At 51.8% G+C, this 24,753-nt stretch overlaps 10 protein-coding genes across 10 annotated transcripts; 5 read left to right on the top strand and 5 right to left on the bottom strand.

Moving 5' to 3' along the window:
* Nucleotides 1-172: 172 nt before the first annotated feature.
* Nucleotides 173-907, bottom strand: ALTATR162_LOCUS1579 (uncharacterized protein; the record flags this gene model as incomplete). The annotated part of the gene is made up of 2 exons (XM_043309176.1): nt 173-757; nt 803-907. The coding sequence occupies 2 exons, from the start codon at nt 905-907 to the stop codon at nt 173-175; spliced, it is 690 nt and encodes a 229-aa protein (XP_043165111.1).
* A 119-nt stretch (nt 908-1,026) lies between these two features.
* ALTATR162_LOCUS1578 (uncharacterized protein) lies at nt 1,027-2,343 on the top strand (the record flags this gene model as incomplete). The annotated part of the gene is made up of 2 exons (XM_043309175.1): nt 1,027-1,438; nt 1,487-2,343. 2 exons carry the CDS (start codon nt 1,027-1,029, stop codon nt 2,341-2,343), a joined length of 1,269 nt encoding a protein of 422 aa, XP_043165110.1.
* A 65-nt stretch (nt 2,344-2,408) lies between these two features.
* On the bottom strand, nt 2,409-3,032 carry ALTATR162_LOCUS1577 (uncharacterized protein; the record flags this gene model as incomplete). Its single annotated transcript, XM_043309174.1, has 1 exon — nt 2,409-3,032. The coding sequence occupies one exon, from the start codon at nt 3,030-3,032 to the stop codon at nt 2,409-2,411; it is 624 nt and encodes a 207-aa protein (XP_043165109.1).
* Nucleotides 3,033-3,484: 452 nt separating this feature from the next.
* On the top strand, nt 3,485-4,768 carry ALTATR162_LOCUS1576 (uncharacterized protein; the record flags this gene model as incomplete). Its single annotated transcript, XM_043309173.1, has 2 exons — nt 3,485-3,504; nt 3,553-4,768. The coding sequence occupies 2 exons, from the start codon at nt 3,485-3,487 to the stop codon at nt 4,766-4,768; spliced, it is 1,236 nt and encodes a 411-aa protein (XP_043165108.1).
* A 417-nt stretch (nt 4,769-5,185) lies between these two features.
* On the top strand, nt 5,186-7,178 carry ALTATR162_LOCUS1575 (uncharacterized protein; the record flags this gene model as incomplete). The annotated part of the gene is made up of 2 exons (XM_043309172.1): nt 5,186-5,309; nt 5,368-7,178. The coding sequence occupies 2 exons, from the start codon at nt 5,186-5,188 to the stop codon at nt 7,176-7,178; spliced, it is 1,935 nt and encodes a 644-aa protein (XP_043165107.1).
* A 1,270-nt stretch (nt 7,179-8,448) lies between these two features.
* Nucleotides 8,449-8,999, bottom strand: ALTATR162_LOCUS1574 (uncharacterized protein; the record flags this gene model as incomplete). The annotated part of the gene is made up of 2 exons (XM_043309171.1): nt 8,449-8,885; nt 8,939-8,999. 2 exons carry the CDS (start codon nt 8,997-8,999, stop codon nt 8,449-8,451), a joined length of 498 nt encoding a protein of 165 aa, XP_043165106.1.
* A 6,082-nt stretch (nt 9,000-15,081) lies between these two features.
* ALTATR162_LOCUS1573 (uncharacterized protein) lies at nt 15,082-16,517 on the top strand (the record flags this gene model as incomplete). The annotated part of the gene is made up of 2 exons (XM_043309170.1): nt 15,082-15,158; nt 15,209-16,517. 2 exons carry the CDS (start codon nt 15,082-15,084, stop codon nt 16,515-16,517), a joined length of 1,386 nt encoding a protein of 461 aa, XP_043165105.1.
* Nucleotides 16,518-18,788: 2,271 nt separating this feature from the next.
* Nucleotides 18,789-20,918, top strand: ALTATR162_LOCUS1572 (uncharacterized protein; the record flags this gene model as incomplete). The annotated part of the gene is made up of 3 exons (XM_043309169.1): nt 18,789-18,855; nt 18,964-19,216; nt 19,274-20,918. 3 exons carry the CDS (start codon nt 18,789-18,791, stop codon nt 20,916-20,918), a joined length of 1,965 nt encoding a protein of 654 aa, XP_043165104.1.
* A 1,008-nt stretch (nt 20,919-21,926) lies between these two features.
* Nucleotides 21,927-22,394, bottom strand: ALTATR162_LOCUS1571 (uncharacterized protein; the record flags this gene model as incomplete). The annotated part of the gene is made up of 2 exons (XM_043309168.1): nt 21,927-22,093; nt 22,247-22,394. 2 exons carry the CDS (start codon nt 22,392-22,394, stop codon nt 21,927-21,929), a joined length of 315 nt encoding a protein of 104 aa, XP_043165103.1.
* Nucleotides 22,395-22,758: 364 nt separating this feature from the next.
* Nucleotides 22,759-24,573, bottom strand: ALTATR162_LOCUS1570 (uncharacterized protein; the record flags this gene model as incomplete). Its single annotated transcript, XM_043309167.1, has 4 exons — nt 22,759-23,691; nt 23,745-24,234; nt 24,285-24,412; nt 24,463-24,573. The coding sequence occupies 4 exons, from the start codon at nt 24,571-24,573 to the stop codon at nt 22,759-22,761; spliced, it is 1,662 nt and encodes a 553-aa protein (XP_043165102.1).
* Between the last annotated feature and the right edge of the window lie 180 nt (nt 24,574-24,753).

Raw genomic sequence — 24,753 nt, 5'->3', positions numbered from 1 at the left:
TCAATCTGCGAGATAGCGTCATCAGTGCATATGCACTTTCAAGCATTTGTAATATCGCATGACGAAGTTTCTCTTTCGCGCTGCACGTAGTGAGAGTACCAGTAGCGGACACGTTTCCATTCCTACTATTTCAGGTCGTGATCTGACACGTACTGTCGGACAGTCATCCTTTCTACTTCTTGTCCTCTTCCTTGGTTGGAGCCTCTCTCTTCTCCAGTATCTTGTCTACAATACCAAAATCTACCGCCTCTTGCGCATCCATGAAGTAATCACGCTCCATATATTTCTCGATCTCTTCCAACGTCCTCTTCTTCGTGACATGCGACTGGTATATCTTGTTCAGTTTATCTCGAATCCTTAAGATCTCTTTGGCATGGTCGGCAATGTCGCTTGCCTTGCCGCGGTATCCGCCACTCGGCTGGTGTATCATGACTCGTGCGTGTGGTAGTATGTATCGCTGGCCTTGGGCGCCACCTGCAAGTAACAATGACCCCATGGAGGCTGCAATGCCCATGCATATCGTGCTGACCGGACAGCGGATGTAGTTCATGGTATCGTAGATGGCAAGACCGGCGCTCACGCTGCCTCCGGGCGAGTTGATGTACATGGATATAGGCTTCTCGGGGTTATCGGCTTCGAGGAAGAGGAGTTGTGCGACAGCGTTGGCGGACATGTAGTCGTCCACCTCGCCATTCAGGCAGATGATGCGCTCTTGAAGCAGACGAGAGAAGATGTCGGAAGTTTTCCAGCCTCCACCCTATGAAGTCAGATAGGAAGCGAAGAATAGCGTTGCTGGGCTTACAGTGGTCTCTGTCACGTAGGGTATAGGTAGTGAGATTGCTCGTGGTGTCTGTTGGTCTTGTTGCTGTGGGCTCCATTGCGGCTGGAAGCCGAATTGGCTTGACATTGCTCGTGTGCCATGTCTGCAAAAGCTTTGTAGCGTTGACGGCCTTGTAGCCCGCCGTAATAGAGAAGCCATCATGTGTGATGTTGGGGTAGCTCCTTCCTCCCCACATGAACGAAGCTATGGGGCGCCAAGCCGGAGGTCCGCCGCAGTCGTTTGGAATCTTTCGTGATGCCTCACAACCTCATACGAACCATACAATCATCCATCTTTCTCGCCTGATGCCAGGCAGATGGACTTGTCGCCCGAGATCATGCTTGAGCCCCATTAGACTACCTTTGCGGGCTCAATGCCGCCAGTCTTCCGCTCACGTCTCCGGTCGCATCTTGAGGGGTCGCGACCTTGGCCCTACACGCGAGGATGCCCACCAGACGTTCCGCCTCCGTAAGGACGAGACAGCCAGAGAACTCCCACTGTCGCCATTGCTCGATCCGATAGTCGTCGAGGAGAGATCACGCTTCGAGCAAACAAAAGAGCGACCGAAATTTGCCGAGTTTACGCCTTTCCAGAAAAAGCTATGGATGAATCCATTCGGTATGCACATTCCTGTACTTTTACGAAGACATGTATCTGACAGTTTAGCCCACGCATTGGCATCGCCTATCCGTCAATGTCGCGCGACAGTCATCTTGCTCCCCGCCGCTTTCTTGGTGTCTTTTCATGCCCGCCCCCACCCCACCACCAAAGACCCGTGGCTCCTGCCAGTCTCTCTTACGACGGATAAGAAACATCTTGGTCCTCCATTACGGTTAATTGGGAAACATCTGGTCGTCGCACACATGGGCAAGAAGAAGGCGTGGGAGAGAGCTCTATACGCACGCATGACGGAAAAGTTTGGCGGTCACAACTTGAAGAAGATGGTTTGGAGGGAGGACATGCCAGACTTTGTATTAGAAATCATGCGTAAGAGACTAGACAGCAAGCTGAGCTGGAACTTTGGTTTCAGAGGCCGCTTGATTCCAGTCGCAAGTCCCCGAACTGAGGACATTGAGAGCGTGGAAGACGTTTCCTGCGTGCTCATATTTCGATCGCTTCGCACTCGCGCGGATGACTTGCAAAAGCAGGTGGATCAGAACATGACTGAGCTGGAAAAATGGTCAAACTACTTTACCAAGAGCTTCGAGGCGAAGCTCGATCCTCACGCTGCCCCAGGGGTTACCCACTCCTCACCGCACTGGTATACTGGTCCTGTAGTTTCTCGTCTGCAACCTCGCGTGCAGTTTCCAGAGCTTGAGTTCCATACCACCGTTTGGCGAGGGAAGAAGGTTGCAGTCTACAGCTTGACGGATTTGCTTGGAGAAGACAAGGCGCAAGAATTGATAAAAGGCAGCCAGTACGTTGACGAGAGATGTGTCGTAATGAAGGCAGCAAGACACAACGTACCGGTGGAGATACTGCTCATGCAACTTCAAGCGTATATCGCTCAACCGGGACCTTAGACATTCATACAAGGAATCTAATAGATCTTCTCTGGCTCGCCCCTTGTGCCGCATATCACAACTTGCTAGGTCGTGGTGCTCTCGCTCATCCTTCTGTCCCAGTCTGACTTCGTCATCCCGAACATGTGCTCGTCCTGGATCTCACCATTCTTCTCAACGTGACCCTTCAGTACACCTTCCAACGCATATCCATTCTTTTCAAAACATCGCATGCTCGCCACGTTACCAGAGAACACGCCAGAGTAAAGTTTCGTTAGTCGCTGTCCGTTGTTCTCGTAGCTCTCGAACGACCATCTTGTGAAGGCTTCCAATGCCTCTGTCGTGTACCCTCTTCCCCAAAATGACTTTCCAACCCAAAAACCGACTTCGGCAGTGTGCGCATACACATCCATGCCTGGTTTCAAGCCGATACCTCCAATGGCGACATCTGGTGATGATCGTTCACAGAGGACAAAATGGTGTTGATACGGGAGTACGAGATTCATGTTGATCCACTGCTCGGCACTAGAAAGTGTATATGGGTTTGGAAAGGTGTTCCGCATGTATTTAACGATAAGAGGGTCGTTAGCATGGAGAGCTGTGTTCGGGGCATCTTCCAGCCGCATCGGGCGGATTGTGAGACGCGTGGTTGTAACTATGGGTGCTGGAGCTGATGCGCTCGTCTGTGCTGGTGTCGGTTGTTCGGCCATGTTGGCTGAGATGCAGTACACCGACGGATGGTGCAAAAAACGAGAGGATGTAACGAAGCTAGGATGACCAAGAGAGTTTGATGTATATGTACTTTTAATGGTTTATCTTTTGATAGTCGTTGCCTCATGAATGTGATACGAAGATGCAGGATCAGGCCAGATAGCGAGAAGCAGACGCACCTTCCTGGTTGGGAGGGGTGATTGGTGGCCTGAGATGACTGCATTCACTGATTGTCATCGAAATACGGCCACCATACCGCCATAACTACCAGCTTATCCAAGACTTGACGATTGTCACATACACCCTGGATCACAGTGTTGTGTTGGAAACATGTGACGAGGAGAGGGGTGACGTCGTGTGGGCGCGATACTAGCGTAGCGCGCTAAAACGCGTCAGTCGCGTGGGCTGTCCAGCGCTCGGAATTCTTACCTCGCATTCTAACGGCGCTGTCATGTCGTCCTTCGGAGCAAAGTAAGTCAGTACAACTGAAGAGAATCTACACGTCTAACAAGCTTATAGGAAGGTTGTGAGAACCTACTCGCGACAAACAAAGCGCCAACTCTACGATGAGGAACCGCCCACCAAACGAAGACGCGTCGAGACCACCACTGAAAGTACCGAAGCCGCGACCTTAACGTCACTGGATGTGGCTCCTGCAGCCATCGTCTCGTCTCTTGAACGCGGAAGCTCCACCCCTCCTCCATCCAGCCCAAAAGACTCGCCTGCAGTCTTCTCAGACGAACCGCCTCGGTCTAGTCCACCATCGTCCCCAGTACCGTGCAGCTCCCCGCCGCCCGTCCAAAAACGGAGACCAGTCTTCTCGATATTCAAAAAGCAACTTAAGCCCAAAACACCAGTCCAAGAAGCCCTTACAGAGCGAAGTCATAATGCGCAAAGCCCGCCGAAGCCAGCGCCGAAAAAGAAGCAGATGGTGCAGATGCAGTTAGACTTGGCCTCGGAGACGCGGAGGACGTGTAAGACATGTGGAATGCAGTACATACCGTCACATGCTGAGGACGCGGCGCTGCACAAGAAATTCCATGCCATGAACCTTGGTGGTGTCGACTTCACCAAGCCAGTCGTTGAGCGCTTCAGGAAAAATGAGATATGGAGTGGTCACGGGAGCTTCATTGCCGTGGTCGGAAGGAAGGATACACTGGCGCTGCGCAACCGGGCGAGCGATGTGTTGAAGGTTGTGAATACAGAGCTTGCGGCTGTTTCAATATCAGATGATGAGCTCTGGGGACAGACGAGTCGGACGGCCAATGCAGACGCGACGGAAAGAGGAACTGCTAGTTCGAAACAGCAGCCCTCAGCAGAATGTGAAGCAAACGCGCCTCTCGTCGATCGGTTCAAGATCTATTTATACATTCGAGGCAACAAGTGCATAGGAGCATGTTTGGGAGAGCGGATTTGGGAGGCCTATAGGGTCTTAAACCCCACCACTTCGCCTGAACAAGAGGATGGAGATGCTGTCGCGCCACAGAGCTCTTCTATTTCTATCAGCACGGATTCAGATGCAGCAACCCTGGGCATATCGCGTATATGGACTTCAAATCAGCATAGAAAAAATGGCATTGCGACCAGGCTGCTGGAATCCGCAAGATCCGACTTCCTCTATGGGCTAAACGTTGACAAGGCCAAAGTCGCTTTCAGTCAACCGACAGAGAGTGGAGGCAACTTGGCGCGCAAGTGGTTCGGCTGCCAGGCTGGGTGGCATGTGTATGTCGACTAGCGTGTCATAGAGATAGAGATAGATATGGACGAAGATAGCTGTGGCCACTGCGAAGAGGATTGTATATCAATCACCGTCTGGAGAAATGTGCAACCGTCGGTTTTAGCAAAGTGATAATGTTGTAAAACGAGCTAGTTACCACACATAGGGTTCATCTGTGAGACATGAATCCCGTCTGCGAGATTGTGACAGATGCATATTCAATTCTTCATTGGCAGGCAGTCATGCTGTACGAGGTACGATGGTGGGGTCTGTTCGCTGTCCCGCGCCGGATCGCCAGCACCTGCATATCGGCGATGATCAAATCGCAGAGCCGACCGACCATCAGCAGCAGCATTTCTTGCGCTACACTATCTCACCGCTTCACCCAAGCCTCTTCCATGTACATAGAATAATGCATTGTTTTTAACGCCCGCCATGTCGTCCGGGAACCCTTTCCGCCTTTCTCAAGCTCCTCGTCAGCCCGCGGCCGTCCCGCAGACTTCCTTCATCAACACGGATAGCAGTGTCTCTGAGGCGCGTAGGGAGGACAGCGACCATGGTATTCCCTCGCCTTGCCTTTCTACGTCTGCTGGCATTCAAGGAGTAATTGTCTATAGTGCTCGAAGATGTCGCCCCGCCGCCGATAAAGACAAAGAAGTCTGTCCGCATACTGTCTCCAACTACGACAATTCCACCCTACCCATTTGACGACAAAGATGTGACTCTAAATGAGCTCAGGGCCCGGCGATCGAGCCAAGGTCCGCCTGCAAGCCCACCGCCTCCCGTAACACCCGCTGGCTATGCCAACAGTTCAATCACAGCGGGCGAAGCCAATGCCCAAGTTATTGGGAAAGACGCCATGGCAACAGCGGACGTCCCCCCAAGTCCAAGCCCTTATTTGAACAACCCCCAAGCCACTCTATCGCCAAGCAATGTACCGGCGAATCCGTTTTCGAGAACACTGGCGTCGCTAGAACCGCAAGAAAGGGAGAGCGAGGAGGAGCGGACGAATACGGGAAGACCAATGCTAGGCAACAGCAGGGCATCTCTAGATGTAGAGAGCTTCAAGAACCTACTCATGACCGGAAAGCCTACTCCGCGACCATCCGGCCCGCCTCCGCAGCCTACGAGCGCGTCGCAACCGGTCGCTGGTGCGCAATTTGAGACCAGCAGTAGCACAGATACTTCCTCGGTCTCACGGCAATCGCTATTCGAACCCCCACAAGAGATACACGCTGATTCGCCACGTACATCTGTCGATATGGCAGAATCAGATGACGACGAGAGTATGGGACTGGTGTCAGAAGTGAAGAAGGGCAAGAAGAAGCCCCCACCTGCGCCCAAGCATCGTCATGGGAAGCTCGTCACGCCGAGACAGCCACAGGTAGTGTCGTTCGAAAGCTTTGCCGCTACAGAACCGGCACCTCCTCCAGCCATTAGACGAACGGATAGTTCAGATACAAATAAGCCACTCCCGCCAACTCCAGTTGTTGCGCCGCAGTCCCTACACATCAGCACTCAGAATACCACGCCACTACAGTCTCCACCAATACCGCCGGTACCAAGTCAGCCTTCAACACCATCAGAGGGTCCAATTAGACAGAAGAAGATGCCTCCGCCTGTACCATTGGCTCGGAGACAAAGTCAGCTCAAGACTACAACTACTGGCAACAGATCGCGAAGCAGTTCAAACCTCACCATATCCTCTCAACACTCAGTCGATGCCCTACAGAGCCCCGGTCCAAGTACCCTTGACCCATCATTTGGAGCAAAGTCCCCGCCCCCTCCTCCACCCTCACGGCATGGCGCACGACTTGCGAACCTAGGCAACTCAAGCGCGAATTCTTCGAGTACTGAATTGCCACAAAGGTCAAGCTCGGGACGAATACCGAGATCTGTTCCAGAGCCTCCGTCATCTCGTCGTAGCACTCTAGAGTCCCAACCTTCGTCGCCTGCACCTAGTGTGTACCGCACCTCATCTATATCGTCCAATCGCAACACTCATCGCAATGTCTCAGGAGAGAGTACAGGGAGCAACATGGCGCCACCTCCGCCTCCACCAAGGCGTCGACAATCGAATCGCTCGAGCCTTGATCAGCAAAGACCTCACGTATCCTACTCCTCTCCCACAGAAAGCCGAAGAACGAGCACAGAGTATCGTCGCACGAGCACAGAGCACAGGCGATCAAGTGTAGCCAGTGAAAGTTCGCTGAGAAGGACGTATACACCTGTGGACGAGAAGGGCGAAAACGAACACGCTTTGTACTCGCCAATCGAGGAGAGCGAAAGGAGGCTAGGTCTTGATGAGAACGTGAGCGGTGGAAAGGAAGGCGAGGGAAGGAGTGATTCGAGTAATATCCTTGACGACATGGAAAAGTTCCAGCGTGAGATTGATGAATTGAGGACGAGGTACAAACAAGCGGGATAGCGCTTCACTTGAGCAGTCACCGAGTGGGAAGCACGGGGTGTATATGTTGGCATAGAAAGTGCCCTCACACAAGAGACTTTGAGCATCTTTTAGAGATATTCCAATCCATATTCATGCATCGCCCTTCCTCATCTTCCTCTTCGATTCTCCATTAGTACCAAATTTCTGCTATGTCGATTCAAGACTGCTGCAGTTTCCTTATGTGAGTAAACAGCTCCCCTGTAGGACATCTACCATCACCTGCTCTTGTCTCGCTAACCAAAACATCCCTACTCCCTCACAATCGTTCATACCATGCACATTAAAACGATGCCGCACCCTGACCCTATCACATGTTCGTCCGCACCAGCACCAACAATATACATGAATTCCCTCTTAGGAATCGGTAAACTCACCATCGCCCACACCATCACCACTCTTCTACAAACCCAAAGCCCCACCACAAAAGGTCATTTTTGATAGACAATCACAGTCTCATCGACCCCGTAGCATCGAGGTACCCCCACACGTACACATCCACAATATCTTGAGGAACGCAAAGCCGAACGCGACCGCGTAGTGCGCAAACATGTGAACGATGCAGCTTACTCGCATCATGTGATTATATTCACAGGTCCGTACGGCCTAATTCATGGGCTCATCCCGCTGTGACAGAAGTCGTATCAGAATTGCCGCACAGAGATCGCCAACGACGTTGCTATCGCACATGGTTTTAGGGTTTCCGCCTTAGAGGCCGGACGTGAATTCATCCCCTTTGTACTTACTTGGCGAGGTGGACAAACACATGAAGAGAGTAGAAAGCGAAGAGCGGACGCGGAGCGTCTCAACAAAGTTGGTGGATGTCGCAGAAGTGGAAGAGTTGAGACGCGAATGGGGAGACAAGATGTATCGCTTTGGAGTAATCGAGGAGTTGGTGCTGGATGTGACGTTGCTGAGCCCTGAGGAGGCCGCAAGAGTCGTTGTGGAGTGGATTGAGCGGGTCATAACACTAAACCCATTGTAAAGCCGCCCTGGAGGTATTCCCAGTGTTCTTCACCTGAAAAAAAAATTGTACAAAATGCTGTGAGAGCCATTAGGCTCCAGTTTAGTAGGTAATCCAGTCACAGCAATCGTAGAGCACAAGATAGTAAGTAGTGACAAAGCCGTCTTGGAATTAGGCTCGTGAAGAGCTACAGACATGCTACGCTAGCTGTCCGACGAAGGATGATACTCCGTTCCTATAGAAACCACCAATACATATATCAAATCATGAATGGGGGTGTGCGCAGGCTCAGGCCATGATAGCCAAGGCAGCGGCGCCCATGGCGACGAGCGAGCCCATACCGACGACAGGTGTTGCGAGAGCGGCACCAGCAGTCTCGGGAGGAGGGGACGTACTGCTCGCCTCCGGCTCGCCAGGGCGTCCTGATGAAGAAGTAGCCACCATGATCGTAGTAACTGACGCAGTCGAAGAGGCAGAAGCGCCGGAGGTCTCACCAGAGGGGACGATGAGCGTATTAGTGCCAGGAGGAGCACCTGAAGTGGGGATCGGCTGTCCAGGAGGAGGCAGGATAACGCTGGTAGTAATGTCTACAGGCAGGCCACTGCTCAGAGCGGAGGAGATGGCCGATTCAGCAGGAGGTGGCGCATACGACGGCTTTCCAGGCTGGGGAATGCACTCGGTGACGGTGACAGTAGCGGTGACGGTGGCAGCGGGTGCGCAGACAACTGGAAGACTTGTTAGTTTGTGTGATGCAGAACGTGTAGAGCAGTGTACTCACAGTCAGAAGCGACGACAGCCAAGGCAAGCGCAGCGACAGCGAGGAGCTTGTAGCCGAACATGTTGATATTGGTAACTCAATTACGGGTGGTGATGGAGCTAAGTAGAGCTGGATTGAAGTATATTTGACTTGAAGTGATGCAGCTGCAGAGATGATGGAGCGTTGGAGTGGGCGTCGTGAAGAACAGAAGAAATGGGGACAGAAATGTTGTTTATATGACGTGCTGGCAGCGTTTGTAATTACGGCAGAAATCAGTTGCGTGGTGGGCAGGAGCGAAAGTGAAGGTGAAGGCGCGACTATGAGTGGGTCGAAATGGTGCGTTGTTGTGCTCTGTAGGGTTAGCCAGATACCCAGGGAAGGGACCTTTGTGTCACCACCTGCCCATACAGCATCCAGTGACCCGGCAACATGGCATCTTTGGTCAAGAATGCCAGCGCCGTGATACAGATGCGACTATCCTTCTCACCGGATTGCACCATGCACAATGAAGAGATGCCACAAACGTGACTATGGAGAATGGCAGAATAATGACGTACCTAGCCATGAATCTCTGCAGTGCTCGTGTTGAAGACAAACAACAGAAAGAATGCAGGGAGAGGACATGTGTCAAGGGCTAAAGATGCATTCTGAGAAGCTGTTTGCTTGATGCATTGAGTTACCTGAGGATGTGACTGACGTAGAACACCAGAATTTTCAACCCGGAATGGTAGTTACTTGTGCAATTTACTAATTGCGTTGTGCCACCACTTGAATCTGGTTGGCATATAGCGGCTGTCTCAAGACATAGGTTTACCTTGTATACGAAACCGACACCATGGGAGCGAGCACGAGTTCTTACAGTCAACTTACAACGAACGACTTGATGTCCGTCCTATGTTGCATGAACTCATGCTATAGACTATGCGTATACACTTTGCGACTGGAGGACCAGTAGAGAGATGGACGGAAGTGTGATAACAATGGAAAGACTCAAGAGCTCGACGATCACAATCTGACCCTGAGTGCAGTAGTGCGTGGTTGTAGCAGCGAAAAGATACTACTGCGTCAAAGGGGCCTAGCTACAGGTCAGTTGCTACTCTTGTCGCCACCTCTTTCGTTGTGTATGTATATAGGTGATTGATCAAAGAACCTGTGAAGAACACTCATAAGTGCCATGTTAAACACAAGCACACAGTCAGCTGACCGTGAAGGACACAGGACGCGTGGGGACCCGTTCCCCGTCGCCACTTGTTGTGCAGGAGTAACTTCTGCCACTCCAAATAGCCTGTGTCGTCTTCGAGGGCTCCTGCAAGTTTATCGCGATGCTGTAGATTAGCCTAGAGTTCAACAAGGCGGTCCGCGGATGTGGATCAGCCACCAAATTCCCAACCATGGATAATCGTGGAAGCTCAAGGCATTTGCAGACAATGCGCGAAGCCGCGGGTTCAACTGGAATCGTCCGGAGGACGGCCGGTGCTAGCAGTATACAGGAGGTTTCCTCCGTCTCGATATGACGCGACAACGCCAACGTGGCTGCAAATCGCGTGGCTCTCAAGAGGCTTGGACATTTACCCAGTGCCTTGGGTATTCCAAAAACTTTGCGACTTCTTCATCCTACCGCCGTAAAGAGCCAAAAAGTAAGCTGCTGCTGCGTTGTCCCTACTAATCGGACGTGGGAATCTGAGCTTGCTGCATGGCCCGATACGAGCTGTATGCACTGCGTGCTTGCTTATGCCGTGCTGCGAATATGCTCGTGACGGCCATTGGCTCTGAAGGAGGCCGAGGCGGTGGCCTGGACACGGCGGTGTCGTAGCGTGGCTGATGGGTGCTGTAAGCTGTAAGGCCCAGAGGTTTACAGACGCCTGTATATGCGGTGTTGGACAGAGGAGGGAAGAAGCAACGTTCCGCTGGACCCTTTTCGGCCTTCTAAGATAAACCACCCGCAGACCTGGAGCGGTCTGCTCACTTGCATGCAATATCCATGCATTGTTACTTAGAATTGACGGTATTGCAGTTTGCGATGATGCGCGGGAAGAGAGTCTTATGACAGATGGCCACAAACTGAATACATGAAGAAGACCATCACAATCAGAGAGCGACTGAGAAAGACCTAGAACTTGATCTGAGCTGGAGTGGGTGTGCGGCATTGAATTGTCCTCACCGCATCTGCTGTTTCGCTAAAGAATGCTCGCACACAACGCGTTGTACAGACCGCCTATACAAACTTAATCGCTCGTGGAACTCTCGGAAGCAATCGTCCCTCTGCGGGAGATACAGAATCATTAAAACCGACAGCGGGGCTGTGCTGCCGATCTCAGGACGAATGGTGGCGAGCTCCACAGAACGCATTTCGCAGAATTGCGAACCCAGTCATGAATGGCGATTCAAGCATTCCGTATGGGAAAATGGCTGCGAATACCGATAAACGAACTGCCTGTGGGCCTGGATGGAACTATTGCGCATTCTCAGATGGGAGTTCTCTCCGATATGCTATCAGCCAATTAATCCCGAAGGACTTGCAGTAAGCTAGCCCATCGCACATATGGCAAGCTAATGCAGCAGATTAAGCGCATCCACATCAACTTGGGCTTTTGAGGGATCCCGGGACCGCGTACGGTACAAAAAGAAAAGGAACGATAATTTCGAAGAGGGGTTTATGAGAAGAAGGATATTTGATTGGAGAGGAGCATATCACCGAGACGTGCATGCAAGCGAGTGCAACCGGCCACCGTGCGTTAGGGCCCGCGGAGCGGCATGGCACTGAAGCTCTACACTCTGGTGTTGTGTACTATGTAGTAATTTGGAGGTCATGGGTTGAGATCAGACCTTCCGAACTAAGGAAGAAAGATCGCACAGCCTACAAAAACTAGGCGGCGTTGCACGCCGGAGCAAATTGGCATAAACGTCACAAAGCCTTGCCGTTTGCAGTGTACTCGAAACAATCAAAGACTTATCTGTGGCGTGGAATTGAGAAATCTGGAACAGCCGTGTCCTAAGGCTGTATTTCGAGGGCATTCCGTCATCACGCAGTCTTGGTGAGTGGCATGGGGAGCATAACGGCGGAGTAGTAAGGAGATTAAAGGGCAATCGGCATGGGTGCTGCGGCGTGGCGTAAGCGCTCCACTTGCCGCATTAGCTTGGACTTGTTTGTTGTCCCACTATCGAACCGCACGATCAGATTATGTTGCAGCCTCGCTTCATTCCAATAGTGCCAATCGAAGGTAGTCTAAACAAGCTGGAGAGGTTTCAGAAACCCCAGCAGGTGGGTGGCTGCTCAAGATGCCGGTACAAAAAGCCGCTGTGTAACGAAGCGCGTTCAAGATGCCGCAAAGGATATCGCAGCCGCCTCGGATGCAAGATCATGCAGCTAAACGTACGTTGGATTAGAATCATGTGCGCCAGCTCCAGATTCCTTCACATGTGGGTGTGAGATGGCGCCAACCCAATCCTCCGCGACGTCACTTTTACCGGGGGTTGGTGCGGAGCGTTGCGTACCAGTCATCGTAGCAACGTGGAACCTGCGTCACCTCACGATGATCTCAAAACATAAGATTACTTCAAAGGAAATGAAATGTGCCAAGTCTGGTTGAAAAAGGAGTCGGTTAACCGTACAAGTCCGCAAGTAGAGGACCCAGAACCACGGTCACTCACAGCCCTGCAGTAGACGAAAGCAATTCCGTGTGTTTGACGGCTGGCAAGCCCGACGTCGGCTCGATGTACTGGATGCAGGGAGCCAAGCTGAGAGAAACGCAAAGTTCAAGCATCTAGACGCGGTTGCTGAGTACTCTCCGGCATGTTTCCTAGCCCACTCGGTGCACGAAGAGCCGATGGGATGCACGACGGCCGGAGATATTTCATCTGAGATGAGATCTGAAGTCTGATGAAGAGGCAGGGATTATCAGATTTTGACTGGCTGATACACTGACAGGCCGAAGCTAGTATCCTGGCGATCTGGTAGTGGGCACTTGCGGCGGGGCAGAAGCCATGGAAGGAAGAAGCCATGCCGTGTGACGTCGGCGGACGGCCGGGTCTTGGGTGAATGCCATAGTGACAAATACTCCAATTCAGATCACCAGGCTCAATTTCCCATGGTGCCAATAGCCTGGGGAACGAAAGAATTGCACTAACCGTTGTGTTGACAGAGCGCCGTCCCTTCTTCTGACGCATGGCCTCCCGCTGGTACAGAAAGCGTAGTAAGGAGGGGCACCAGCAGTGGTTATTGTTGTGGACCAAGGAGTCGGCGACATGTTTTTATCGAGCAATCGGCGCGCACGTCCTGGGCGGTGGGCAGCAAAGTTCTCAGGGCGCATCAGGGCTCCGAATTTGCGTGAGAAGTACGATCAGATCGGAGCTATTCCCGATATGAGGTTCGCGTATCTCAAGTTTTCTTCCTTCGATCAGGGCTCCCCTTGTTCCTGAACCTGGGCGATCGACTGTCATGAGATTTGTGCAGCACGGTGAAACCAGCCGTTTTGGCCATTTTACATGGCTGCAGGTAAGGTTATCCAAAGCTGGGTATTGTTTGGGGGGGCATGACGAGGTGCGACATGATGGCGTTTCGCGTTAGACGGCTATTCGTCGCGAGTTCTTCCATTCAGGTATAAGCGTAGGATTAGACTCGCTACAGTATCAGCCGCCGACTGGAAGCCCACGCAGGCGGGAACGAGCCAACGGCAACCCGACGGCTGCGTCTCCATAGCGCGGGCCACTTTACGTGAGCATGTGCGTTCGCGTTTGGTTGAGCAGTTTGCGGAAGCTTCTGCGGCCGCGATCGCGATTGCCGTGCACACAATAGCCGGCGCACGTTTGATTAAGTGTTCCTGGCTGGCCAAAGTAGAATATTGTAGTCACTGTGGTAGTTGATGGTAGTTGGGTACGGTGCAAACGTCGCGTCGCAAATGTAAGAGCTATTGAGCCAGAGCGGCCGTGTTAGTCAGCCCGGAGACAGGATGGTTAATCCCGCGCCAGCCAGATGCCATGCAAGGCATAGCAACACCTAGGAACCAGCTGTGATATCATGTTGATGCGACGTAGGTGGGCTCTCCCCCTCTTCAACCACGCGTCTCGTTTATCGGCGGGAAGTGCCACAGAGATGCTAGCGTGCTCGATCGCCAGTTGGCCAAGCCGTGGGCGTAGTGTTGTCCTGTCGCTGGCTTACGGGTGCCGAGGGCAATATGCAGCTATTGAGCCTGGCACAGGGCTAGCCGCGAACCTTCTCCCCTACTCCACACACCTCGCCGACCGGCCTCCAGAGCACGCCGGACTTGCTGCCGCTGCCCTCGACTGGTGCCATTGGCTGCTTGCTGTCCACAGGTGCTGTGCACAAGTGCTGTGGGGACTGGGAACTGCTGGTTTCTGGCACACTGCCCTGCCGCTGCTTGTGATTGATTGTGTGGTCAGATTCCAGAAGACTGCAATTGCTTCTTTCCATTGTTGCTATAACATGTGCTAGGCAAGCCCTCGACGTAACGCGCCCGTACTGCTCCCAATCCGCTGCTTCACCATCCACCCCCCCAAGATACCAGCTCCCGACGATCGATCTGCTCTGCAAGCGTCCATGCACAAACTGTTTACTGCCATCGAAATACCCAGTCTTCGTCCGCTAGACTCCGCCACTTGATAATCCTGGCTTACCCTCCCCCGGCCCGTAGCAGAGATTTGTGTGCATCGGAACCACTCACACGCGCCCCTCACAGCTCGATCGCTGCCACCCCAGCGCCAGTTCCCACTTTGACACCAATCTTGTACCCCTTTGGGACCCGCGGCCAACTTTGGCCGTTGCTACTGTGCCTCACGTCACTCGTCGCGTATCTGTATCTAGCTGGGTGCTGTCCGAACCCTGTCGTCGCGGTACGTGAGCGTCTTTCTAGCTCCGTTGTTTTTCGGCCCATCTTTAGGCCTGCTCCGCCCAGCACATCCGCACCCGCGTGGACAGTCGCCACTTTTCTCCTCTCCGTTTACATACATTGCCCGCCCGCTCCTCGCACTTTCTCTTTCTTCCATTATTCCTCACAGTCGAAGTCGTTGCTAGACGTACCCCTCGAACTGTTCCAAACGACTATCCGTTGTTGTGCTGACACCGCTATCTGTCAGCTACCCCACCGCCACCCACACACCTTTGCCGCTCCACGCTTTTATCCACCATCTGTTGTCTGGACCTCACCATGCCTGCCGAACGTCGAACCTTCACTTCGGCCAGACCGGTCAAGACTGAGCGCACTCATGAAGAGAACCAGGAGCGGTTAGTCATGTCAACTTAGTCTACTTGAAACCAATTCTGATGCCCGACAGTGCTTACATTGCTGCCTCACGCCGCAGTGATCGTAGTCTAGAGGCTCGCATTGAGTCGGCACGTAGGGCTTCTGAGATTCACAAGAAGCGTACAGGCCGTGCTTTGCGTGTAACTGAGCAGGATGTCATCAATGAAGAGATGTACGAAGAGGAGGATGATGATCTGCCCACTCAGTACCAGCGCTTGAACGCGCATCTGCACACTACCTCTGTCATGTTCAACAAGAAGCTCCATGATTACATCGCGACACAGCACGGTGTCAGAAACATGTTCATGTCGCAGTACCAGAACCAGGGCCCGGCGTTCCAGCAGTTTGGTCAGCAGTATCCAGCCAACGGTGCCTCGTTTCCCCAGGCAAACAACTGGCTGAACCCTTCCATGCTTCCACCACAACAGTTTACTCCGGCTTCGCCCCAGAGTTTCCAGCAAACGCAGCCTTTCAGCCCAACTACCGCTCAGCCTCAACAGAGCTACCGACAGTCACCGTATCACATTCCTCAAAGGACTCAGTCTCACCAGCGCGCTCTTTCTATTCAACTGCCTCAAGGCACATCGCACTTTGATCCGTCAGCTCAGCCGGCAAGTGCAGGTACCACGACGCCGCAGACCGAGCTAAACCGGAGACTGTCTTTACCGCCGCAAGCTTTCCAGCAACCAAACCAAACAGTAGAGCGACCAACGCGCCCTTCGCTATCGCGTTCGCCTACTGCACACTCGCTTCAGCACCGTCAGTCATCCTCACCACAGATTGCTTCGCCAAATGCGGCTTCAGTCCATGATGCTGCACCTGTGCAGAGTGACCCTAATTCACCCACTTCATATTCTTACAGCCCCACGAACTATCCGTACAGTTCGCAGGCACTGAACACCAACCCTTTGACGTTGTCTATGCCACCCGAGTCGCAGCAGTTTTTGGGATCAGTCCTTGATCAGAACGACCCACGCACTGCTGTCTTCATGGCTGGCAGTGACAACCTTCCTCAGCCATTTGCTCCAACATACACCTACAACCCTAACAAGGTTACACGGGCACCGAACAGCACCAGCATGTCAGACAATGCTACTGGTTCCGCTCAGACTTTGTCTTCTGGTCTTAACCTGAAGACCGAGCCTGTCTCTGGCACCACATCACCGTCGATGCCGAGTGCCATCTCTGATGGCTTTTACTCGAATGATTCATTCTTGACACCTGGCAATGGTGACTACAGTGCCTTCTTCGACTTCCAAGGCGGCGACTTTACACATTCTTTCGATGACCAGTCCACCAATGACCAGGACAACGGCAACAGCCTCGTCAACTGGGATTAGGATCCTTGTCTTTTTCTATTCTTTGTCTATTTCTTCTTTCGAGGCCAAAGGCTTCTTTGTATGACCCCGTTTGGGTTGTGTGCGTCGATTGCCTTGATACTTTGCTACGCTTGGGTAACGGTTCTGGTTTCACACACACATGATACCTTTTGTACAGTGTCGTTCACGAGGTTACGACTGGGGGCGTTGCGTGGAGTTTCCATATGGGCTAAGAAATAGCTCCATGCGTTCAGGATACAAGCGTATTCCCTTGCAGGCGCTTTGAGGTTGCTGTCGCCTGTATAGCGATCTCCTCTCTCAGTAACACTTCAACTCGAAGTGCTTACTGCATAATACATAATTGTAACGGCTATCAGCTGTATGCGATACATTTTGCATTCCTGCTTTGCGTGATATGTATGTGACGTATTATTAACAAGATCAGGTTTGCAACTGTTCACTATTCTTTTGTCCCACAAACATATCTCCCTACGAGCTGACACCCGGTTAAGGTTCGAGGATTAAGAAGCCAAAAGAAGATGATGAAACAGGAGCCCAGAAGACCAATGAACACTGACTGTCCAGCTTGTGGTTCCGTGTCGGGTAACAGCCTTGATGCGGCCCGTCGAGTGATTGGTAACATGCACCAGTTTTGGAACCCAGTTACGCACAATGTTCTGCTACGTGACGAATTACATACTTGTCACTCGTAACCCTTTGCGCAAGTCTGGTCGTGCCGAGTCGAAGGTAGTTTTGGAACAGATAGGCTGGCTCACATGATGACACTAACGACGAGCTAGCGTCGTGAACAGCACCCTCGTACCGTTGACAACGCTTCCAGCAGATCTGTTCCATTGCAACGACGACTTCAGCCTGTGCGATCCGCACGAAAGTTTACGCCAGCACGTTCGATTTTCTTTCGCTATCAAGCTACGTTACCATACCTCAGGCCGTCGGAAGGTCTCGCGGCTCGTTGCGCTGACCACCTTGTCCTACCGCGGGGTTTTCTGTGAGACGCAGGACCCTGGACTCGAATTTGGTTCCTGCATCCGTGCATGGAGCTAGTCGTGGCAGCTTCCACTCGACGATATGCAAGCTGTTTAGTGCAGTCCCTGACCTCGAGTCGTCCGTGGTCCTTCTGCTGCGTTCCTCAAGCAAGCTCTTGTATCGTACCACTGGTACATGCTCTAGTAGAGCCCGAAAACTGCACAACCTATACTGACAAACAGCGTCGAGTGGGAGGCGACAACGCCGATGGCGGGATCAGTCTTCTGTGTGCAATAACAAAATGCATATTGATCCTGCAATGAGCCATATTCATGTGGCTGAATACCGATTAATCAAATGCACTCCCGTCCGGTCATAATGCCTCTTCCCATATGGAAGTGTATGTTATGGGCAAAGAAACACTGCGAGGCGTCTGTCAGGCGGCGTTCCAGCCGACTTCACATTCTTGCGTCACCCTTGTAACGCCTCTAGAATTCGAGTATGGTCGAGCATAACGGAATCCGGTGCACTCTTCAACGTCGAGTTACGCCGGTCCATTGGCTCACAACAATACCATGCCCAGAGAAGTGGCTGTATCAATCTGTTCGATCTCAACAACGGTAGGTTGGATCACTTCGTCATTCGCGAACTCATTCCTTCGAGCCTTTTCTATATTCGCTTCCTTCTGCACTACCGGTGGCGGCTGCTGCGCTGCAGTGTGACGTTGGTCTACTCTAGCCGTTTACCATCCTGTAACCACTTTCTCGAGTTAGATCCAGAATTATCAGCGTGTTGTTACACTATCAATCCATATCAACACACCAGCTAACCTGTCTACGGATCGCTGCGAAGCAACCTCAGCCAGTCTGACCTATCGAGGCATTACGTCTCTTCTCCGGTGACGGCTGCAACTCTGAGCTTCCACAAAGTCAAGAGTCCGAGCCCAATATGTCGAATGAAATGACATAGGCATCATAGATTGTATGTTGGCTGCCGTCAAGGTTGAACTTCCGAAAACTTGGGGGACGGATACCATAAATGGAAGCATAATGCTATGCTGCATGCCCGTGTTGGTGCTAACCGATTACTCTGTTGCTGCAGCACAGTTCTGGCAGGATCACACCATTGTACCATCGCGGTGGAACAAACATAATCACATATAAGATCATTGTCTTCACTCACTTGAGGCACAAGCCTTTCAGTTGTAATTGTTTGCTAGACATAGCCTCCCGTTTCTTTCTCCATTACCACTCGTTTATTCATTCACCTCCTAGAATAGGAATTTTGCGTGGCTTACGAAGAATCATGAAGCTCAGTACCTGCATGCCGTTGGTGGCCTTTCTGACGCTCGTTGCTGCCGAGCAGTCGCCATGTAAGTATCCAGTTCACCACGGCCGTCGAGAGCATCTACTGTTCAAGTCGTTGTACTGGGAACCTAATTTCTCTTGCTCTTACAACATGAGCTAACAGCTTTACCTAGTGAACTTTCCACAGCACGTGCGGCCTCGACAGTATGCACCGCCACCGCCATACTCTCCTCCTTATCCGACTTCAAGCAGCAGCGGTACTAGCATGTCATACACATACTCCACTGGTACTGGCATCTCGCTCTCCACTGATATTCCTCCTGTTCCAACGTCCTCGTTGTCAGCGAATTCCACAGCACCAGAGCCCTCCACAATCGTCTACACCAGTACTATTGTCATCACGTCGGTTGTTGTCCCACCGACATCGTAAGTTATGATCAGTCGATGCAGTTCTATTCTCGTTGAACTGATCTGTTGATCCAGTGAAACTTCGCCAGGAGACTCTACATCTACCGCGGCTACAGCGAGTAGCTGGGGTAGCAGCTCTTCATCAATGAGCATCCCTCTTTCGACTGGAACCCATTCTTCCGGATCCGGGTACTACCCATCTTTGCCACCCCACGATACATCCGCACCTTACGGCAACAGCACCGGCACGGCTTCGTCTACTTGGGGCACGGGTACCGCGCCAGGGTCTTCAATACCCTCTTTGACCTCCACAGCTAGTACCAACTCGACAAGTTCACAGAGTTCCTATGTTTCGAGACCATCGACAACCATAGAAGGGCCAAGTACGAACGTGACTGTCATTACTTCCGTCATCGCTTCCACCACTGTCATCACCATTCCCCCTCCATACCCTTCTAATGGAACCGTGACCGACACGAGCACTAATCCCACCGCAACATTTAGCGGTAACAGTACTACTTCTGGAATTGCCACGTCCTCCGGTTACTATGTTCCACCTGGCCACGCCACCAGCAGCGGCAGCAATCCTACTGAAACCGATACCGTTTACTCGTCGACCATCGATATATCAACCATATCCTGGATTACCTTCACGTCCGAAGAGTCATACACTACGACTAAGACACCCACATTGAAGACTGGTGATTCAGTATCATCGTCAACTTCGGCTTCGACGTCATCTAGAAGCTCAAGAATCAGCCGGAGTCGTACCTCCACACACGATTGGTCTCGAACTCACACCATGTCCAGGTATTCCACCACTGACTCGGCCTCATACACTCCAAGTACTTCCGAAGAGACCTCGTCAGCCAGCAGTTTGTCTAGTGTGGAATCTTACACACCATCATATACACCATCGCCTACAGAGGATACCAGCAGTGTACATAGTGCGTCCGAGACCGGGTCTGCTTCATCGACGTTGTCGAGATCGTACAGCTACTCACTCAGCTCGATTGTGACAGACTCTTTCACTCCTACACCATCTGATGCCACAACATATCCTGAGCCAACGCCGACAACGGAAAGCTACTCATACTGGACAACCGCGTCGTCCGGCGAGTCTTCCAGTGACTCTGAGACCCCATCATATACTGAGTCGATCAGCTCTAGCACTAGCACTTTCGTGCTTCCTTCCGAGACGTCTTCATCCATACCTTCAACTTCTTCTAGTAACGAGTCCAGCTCCGAGACTTCCACCGTCAGCAGTACCGAGAGCTCCTTCACGTCTTTAGTGTCTGAAAGCTCCTCCAGCTCAACTAGTATCGTAGTCAGCTCCACCAGCACCGACGCTACCGCTACCTCTTTCCCTGTAGGGTCTTCTACCGCTACTTCCTCAGGCTACTCTTACTGGACCCCACCCGTTAGCTCAGCAACCAACACCGATGCTACCGCTACTTCCTTCCCTGTAGACTCGAGCACTGACATCACGAGCGCAACAGGAAGTCTCACACAGACAACTTTTGAGACGAGTGTGAGTTCGACCAAGAGCGGGTACGCGCTGCCGCCTGTGGAGACGTACGAAATGCAGGGTGACAAGGTGAAGAGAGGCATGGTGAGACTCTCTGCTGCTGCTATTCGATGCACAAAAGAACAAGCGCTAACTACTTCCGCAGATGGGTATGTGGTTTATGTGAGGACCAAGGTTCCGATTACGCAGTGATGGCTCCTTTGTGAAAACGATTGGATGAAGCATTACGACATGTCATCGCATCTTACCAACACAGGCCTCATTACTTTCTCTACTTTCCTTGATTGGTGTAGACGTTCATTCCATCTCCTTCTCGAATTCTTTTCGCTTCTCTCTCTTGTCACCCGCCCACCTTGTCAATGGTCTCTGGGATGAGGTACTTAATGATGACTGCAAGATGTTGGGTCGTAGTTCAATATGAGATCTTTGTTTCTTTAGACACACGACGCTGCTGCTTTTACGTGATGGCTATATGAATCCAGTGAGGACTATGCCGTTTGATATATATTAAAGGAGCCGTCACAACCCTTCGCAACCACACTAACATCTATCTCTGTCGTAACCTGCAAAGTCATATAATGGCCCAACTTTCCCGAATTTTACTTCTCAGCTCAGCACACGTAGATATCTTAAATCCTCCTCTTTCTACACCAATAACTAGTCCAGCTAAAATACGCGACTCGTCAACCTTTCTGGCAATGGAGACGAGCACCTATGTTTGTACATACCACCTGGTTTGGTTGAAGAGAGCGTTCTTGAGAAACACATACCCTGAACACGAGTTGAGATTGCGAAGGGGACAGCGTGGTATTGCATTACGGCATGCAGTGCTGAGACCAGTTCGCGATCGGACAGCGATCGAGCCATGGAGCAGGAAAGGCGGTGAGATAGTACAGGAATGCAATGTGGTAGAGGCATCGGAATAAGCGTGGGCGAGACGGTAGATGAAAACGTGGAAGCTGTGATCGTTCATCAGAGACCTAGAGGTATAGGCCTGTTTACAGCAAGGTCAGCAGCATGTTATGAACTAAAAACCATATAGTTTCACCGTCCACGAAGACCAAATTTTCGTCATTGAAACATTATTTATTTCATTCATTCTGCCGTGACGATTAAGCTTGACCTTCCTGAGGCAGCTAAGCCAACAAAGCATGACCCCCTCATGTCATTACGTGTCGTTCCCAATATACGTCGACGTCTTTACATCTTGCTCTTGGCCTCGCCCTTAAGCTCCTGTGCCTTGCCCTTGGCCTCGCCCTTAAGCTCCTGGGCCTTGCCCTTGGCCTCGCCGGCTATCTCGTTCGCCTGGCCCTTAGCCTGGCCGGTCGTTTCGGGAACAGACTCCTTAACGGCGCCAGCGACTTCCTCTGTTCATGTTGTTAGTCTCCGTCTTCTCGTTTGCTAGTATGTTTGAAGCTTGCGCACTGTACGATGTCGTCATATTCTCGGCTATGAGAGAAAATAGAGCATCAGGCGGTGCAACGTAGGTGGGAAATGTGATGGATGGATAATGTACGTACCGCCCTTCTCAATGCCCTTTACGGCAGCTCCGGAAATCGTCCTGTCGACGGCCTTGGCAGCATCCTTGATAGCCTCTACGGGGCTCTTGCGTGCGACGGGTGTGGTGCTGAAAAGGCGGGCCTGGCGGGCGATCTGTTGACGGAACATATTGATGGTTCGTTGTGTGGTTGTTGGTGTTTAGGGGAATGTAGTTATTGGTAGAGGTGAGAGAGGTGGTGATTGATTTATTGGATGGTTTGATAGATTGAGATCTTGTGGGTGTGCGGCAGAAGACAGCTTTAAAGCATGTGGACGTGGAGAGCTGCTGTACAATGACGTAGCTATGATCAACCAATCACGGATGTGGGTCCGAGTGCTGCCATGCACGGTGGAGGAACATCGCGATTGCGGAATTAGCATGCCTAGGCTAGGCTTCACAAAATTTTGCATGTGCACGTATGCTATTGTGAATGTCATTGATTCATTATGGTTATTTGTCTGTTTGACCTGGCAATATTGCATCTTCTCATGCTTAGTACAGCGCCTTCTGCCACCATGCACATCTAGCGTTCGCGTTGCTGTCGCGTACATCCTCAATGCCCGTAATATTGAGCTCCAAAACATTCGCATCCGGACCGTACATGTTGAACTGCTTCACGCCCTCGGCGTCTGGCACACCGTTCTCGGCGAAGCTAGTGATAAACTCCTGCAGAGCAATAGCAATGGTTGTGTTAGTGACGCCAGTGGGCGAAGTGGAAGCAGCACCACCCTGGAAGTACGTATACCCAACATCCTGGCCATGTATAGCCGGAGGAATCGCAAAGAGGTAGGAGTATGTCTTGTTTCCGTAGGCTCTGGAGAGGTAGTTGGTGTTGCATGTGAAGACACCCTCACTAACGATGAGGCTGCCGCGCTCAAAGTTGTTGGTGTAGCCCAATGAACCATCGAACACTGGAGGGTAGAGGGTTTCGACGATGTAGTCTAGAGACGATTTTGGAGCATTGGCAAATGCGCTCGCGATCTGGTCTTCCAATGCGTCCTCGTTTGGAAGGTAAAAAGGAGTGAAAAGGGCTCCTTCGTTAGCGTTGTGACCGACCATTACGCGTACGTTCTTGTCGAATCGACCTTGAGCCAAGAGTTGGGCTGGCTGCTGAGGAGCGAAGAGACCATCCACCACAGGCCCGTAGGTATATGTGCCATACGGAGAATCATAGATGATCTGCTGGGCATTCGCACGCATGATCTCTTCAGATGGAAGAGCACGCAGCTCCGCAAGAGACGTGGTGTTGGTGAGCGTAAGGAACCTCTGGTAGACATCCTCCTGCGTAACAACAGAAGTTGTCGGTTGCCATCCGGGGCTCTGGGGAACAGCTTGTTGGAAAGGAGCTGAACCGTTAGTGCCACCATATGCAGTAATCTGATGCATAATCGATCCACCTCCAGCACTTTCGCCAAAGACAGTAACCTGGAAAAAGAAATCAGTACATGTCGCAGATTCAGATACCAATTCCGACTTACTCGGTTCTTGTCACCTCCAAAGAGGTGAATGTTCTCCTGAACCCACTCAAGCGCAAATCGTTGATCGTATAAACCCAAGTTTGAAACACCTCCTTCCGCTTGATATGAAGGGCCACCCATCCAGCCGGTAGCGCCAAGACGGTAGTTCATCGCAACATAAATGACGTCACCATTGGATGAGTTGCCGGACGCAGCAAGCAGACCTGCCGGGTTGTAGTTTTTCTGGCCTCCTGTATAGCCGCCTCCGTAGATCCATACCAGAACAGGAGCCCCGTAGCCTTGCCCGGCTTTGCTTAGCACGTCCTCGGGAACAAAGACATCCAGGAATAAACAATCTTCAGACTCGCGGGGATCCGCTTCGGGGACCGGGCTGCTGACGTTTGCCCCCGCTGTCGAGTACGATGTGTTGGAAGCAGGAAGACCGAGCAAATATCTGGTCAACGACTGAGCCGCCAGTGCGTTCCAGCCGGGACTAGCCTGAGGACATATTCTGTATACGTTAGTATAATTGCGTCAAAGGTACGCCCTCATAACACCTACCTTGATACACTGCCGGTATTGATAGCTGATCTGTTTTCTGCTGGAGCCTGAGGCGGTGCAAACCTCAAGTTCCCAACAGGTGGAGCGGCATATCGTATGTTGGAAAAGTTGTAGAAGTTGCCGGTATTCTGGATTAGTTAGCAAGGCGACATCAAAATTGGAAAGAAGAGTGACGAACATTGAAACCTGAAGCCTGGTAAATCTCGTAGCCAAGATCGACAGTAGGCAACGACGAGTTCTGTGCATACGCAGCACCTATCAAAGCTGCAACTGCAGCGAGTTGCAGCATATTGGCGAACTAGATGAGGATGTGAATAGAGGAGTAGCGACGAGGTGCCAACGTCTATCTTCTCCAACTACTCGGGATTTGCAACGATAAATAAGTCTACCTTTGCGCAAGGGGAGCCCGCCAACCAGGTACGGGTCGAGCATCCATATATACTCCTGTCATCCTGCTTAGCCCAATGAG

The sequence above is a fragment of the Alternaria atra genome (assembly GCF_907166805.1).
Source record: "Alternaria atra isolate CS162 genome assembly, contig: 21, whole genome shotgun sequence".
In the NCBI taxonomy this organism is placed as follows: Eukaryota; Fungi; Ascomycota; class Dothideomycetes; order Pleosporales; family Pleosporaceae; genus Alternaria; species Alternaria atra.
The sequence above is the reverse complement of the archived record's forward strand: the minus strand, read 5'-3'. Positions and strand labels throughout refer to the sequence as shown.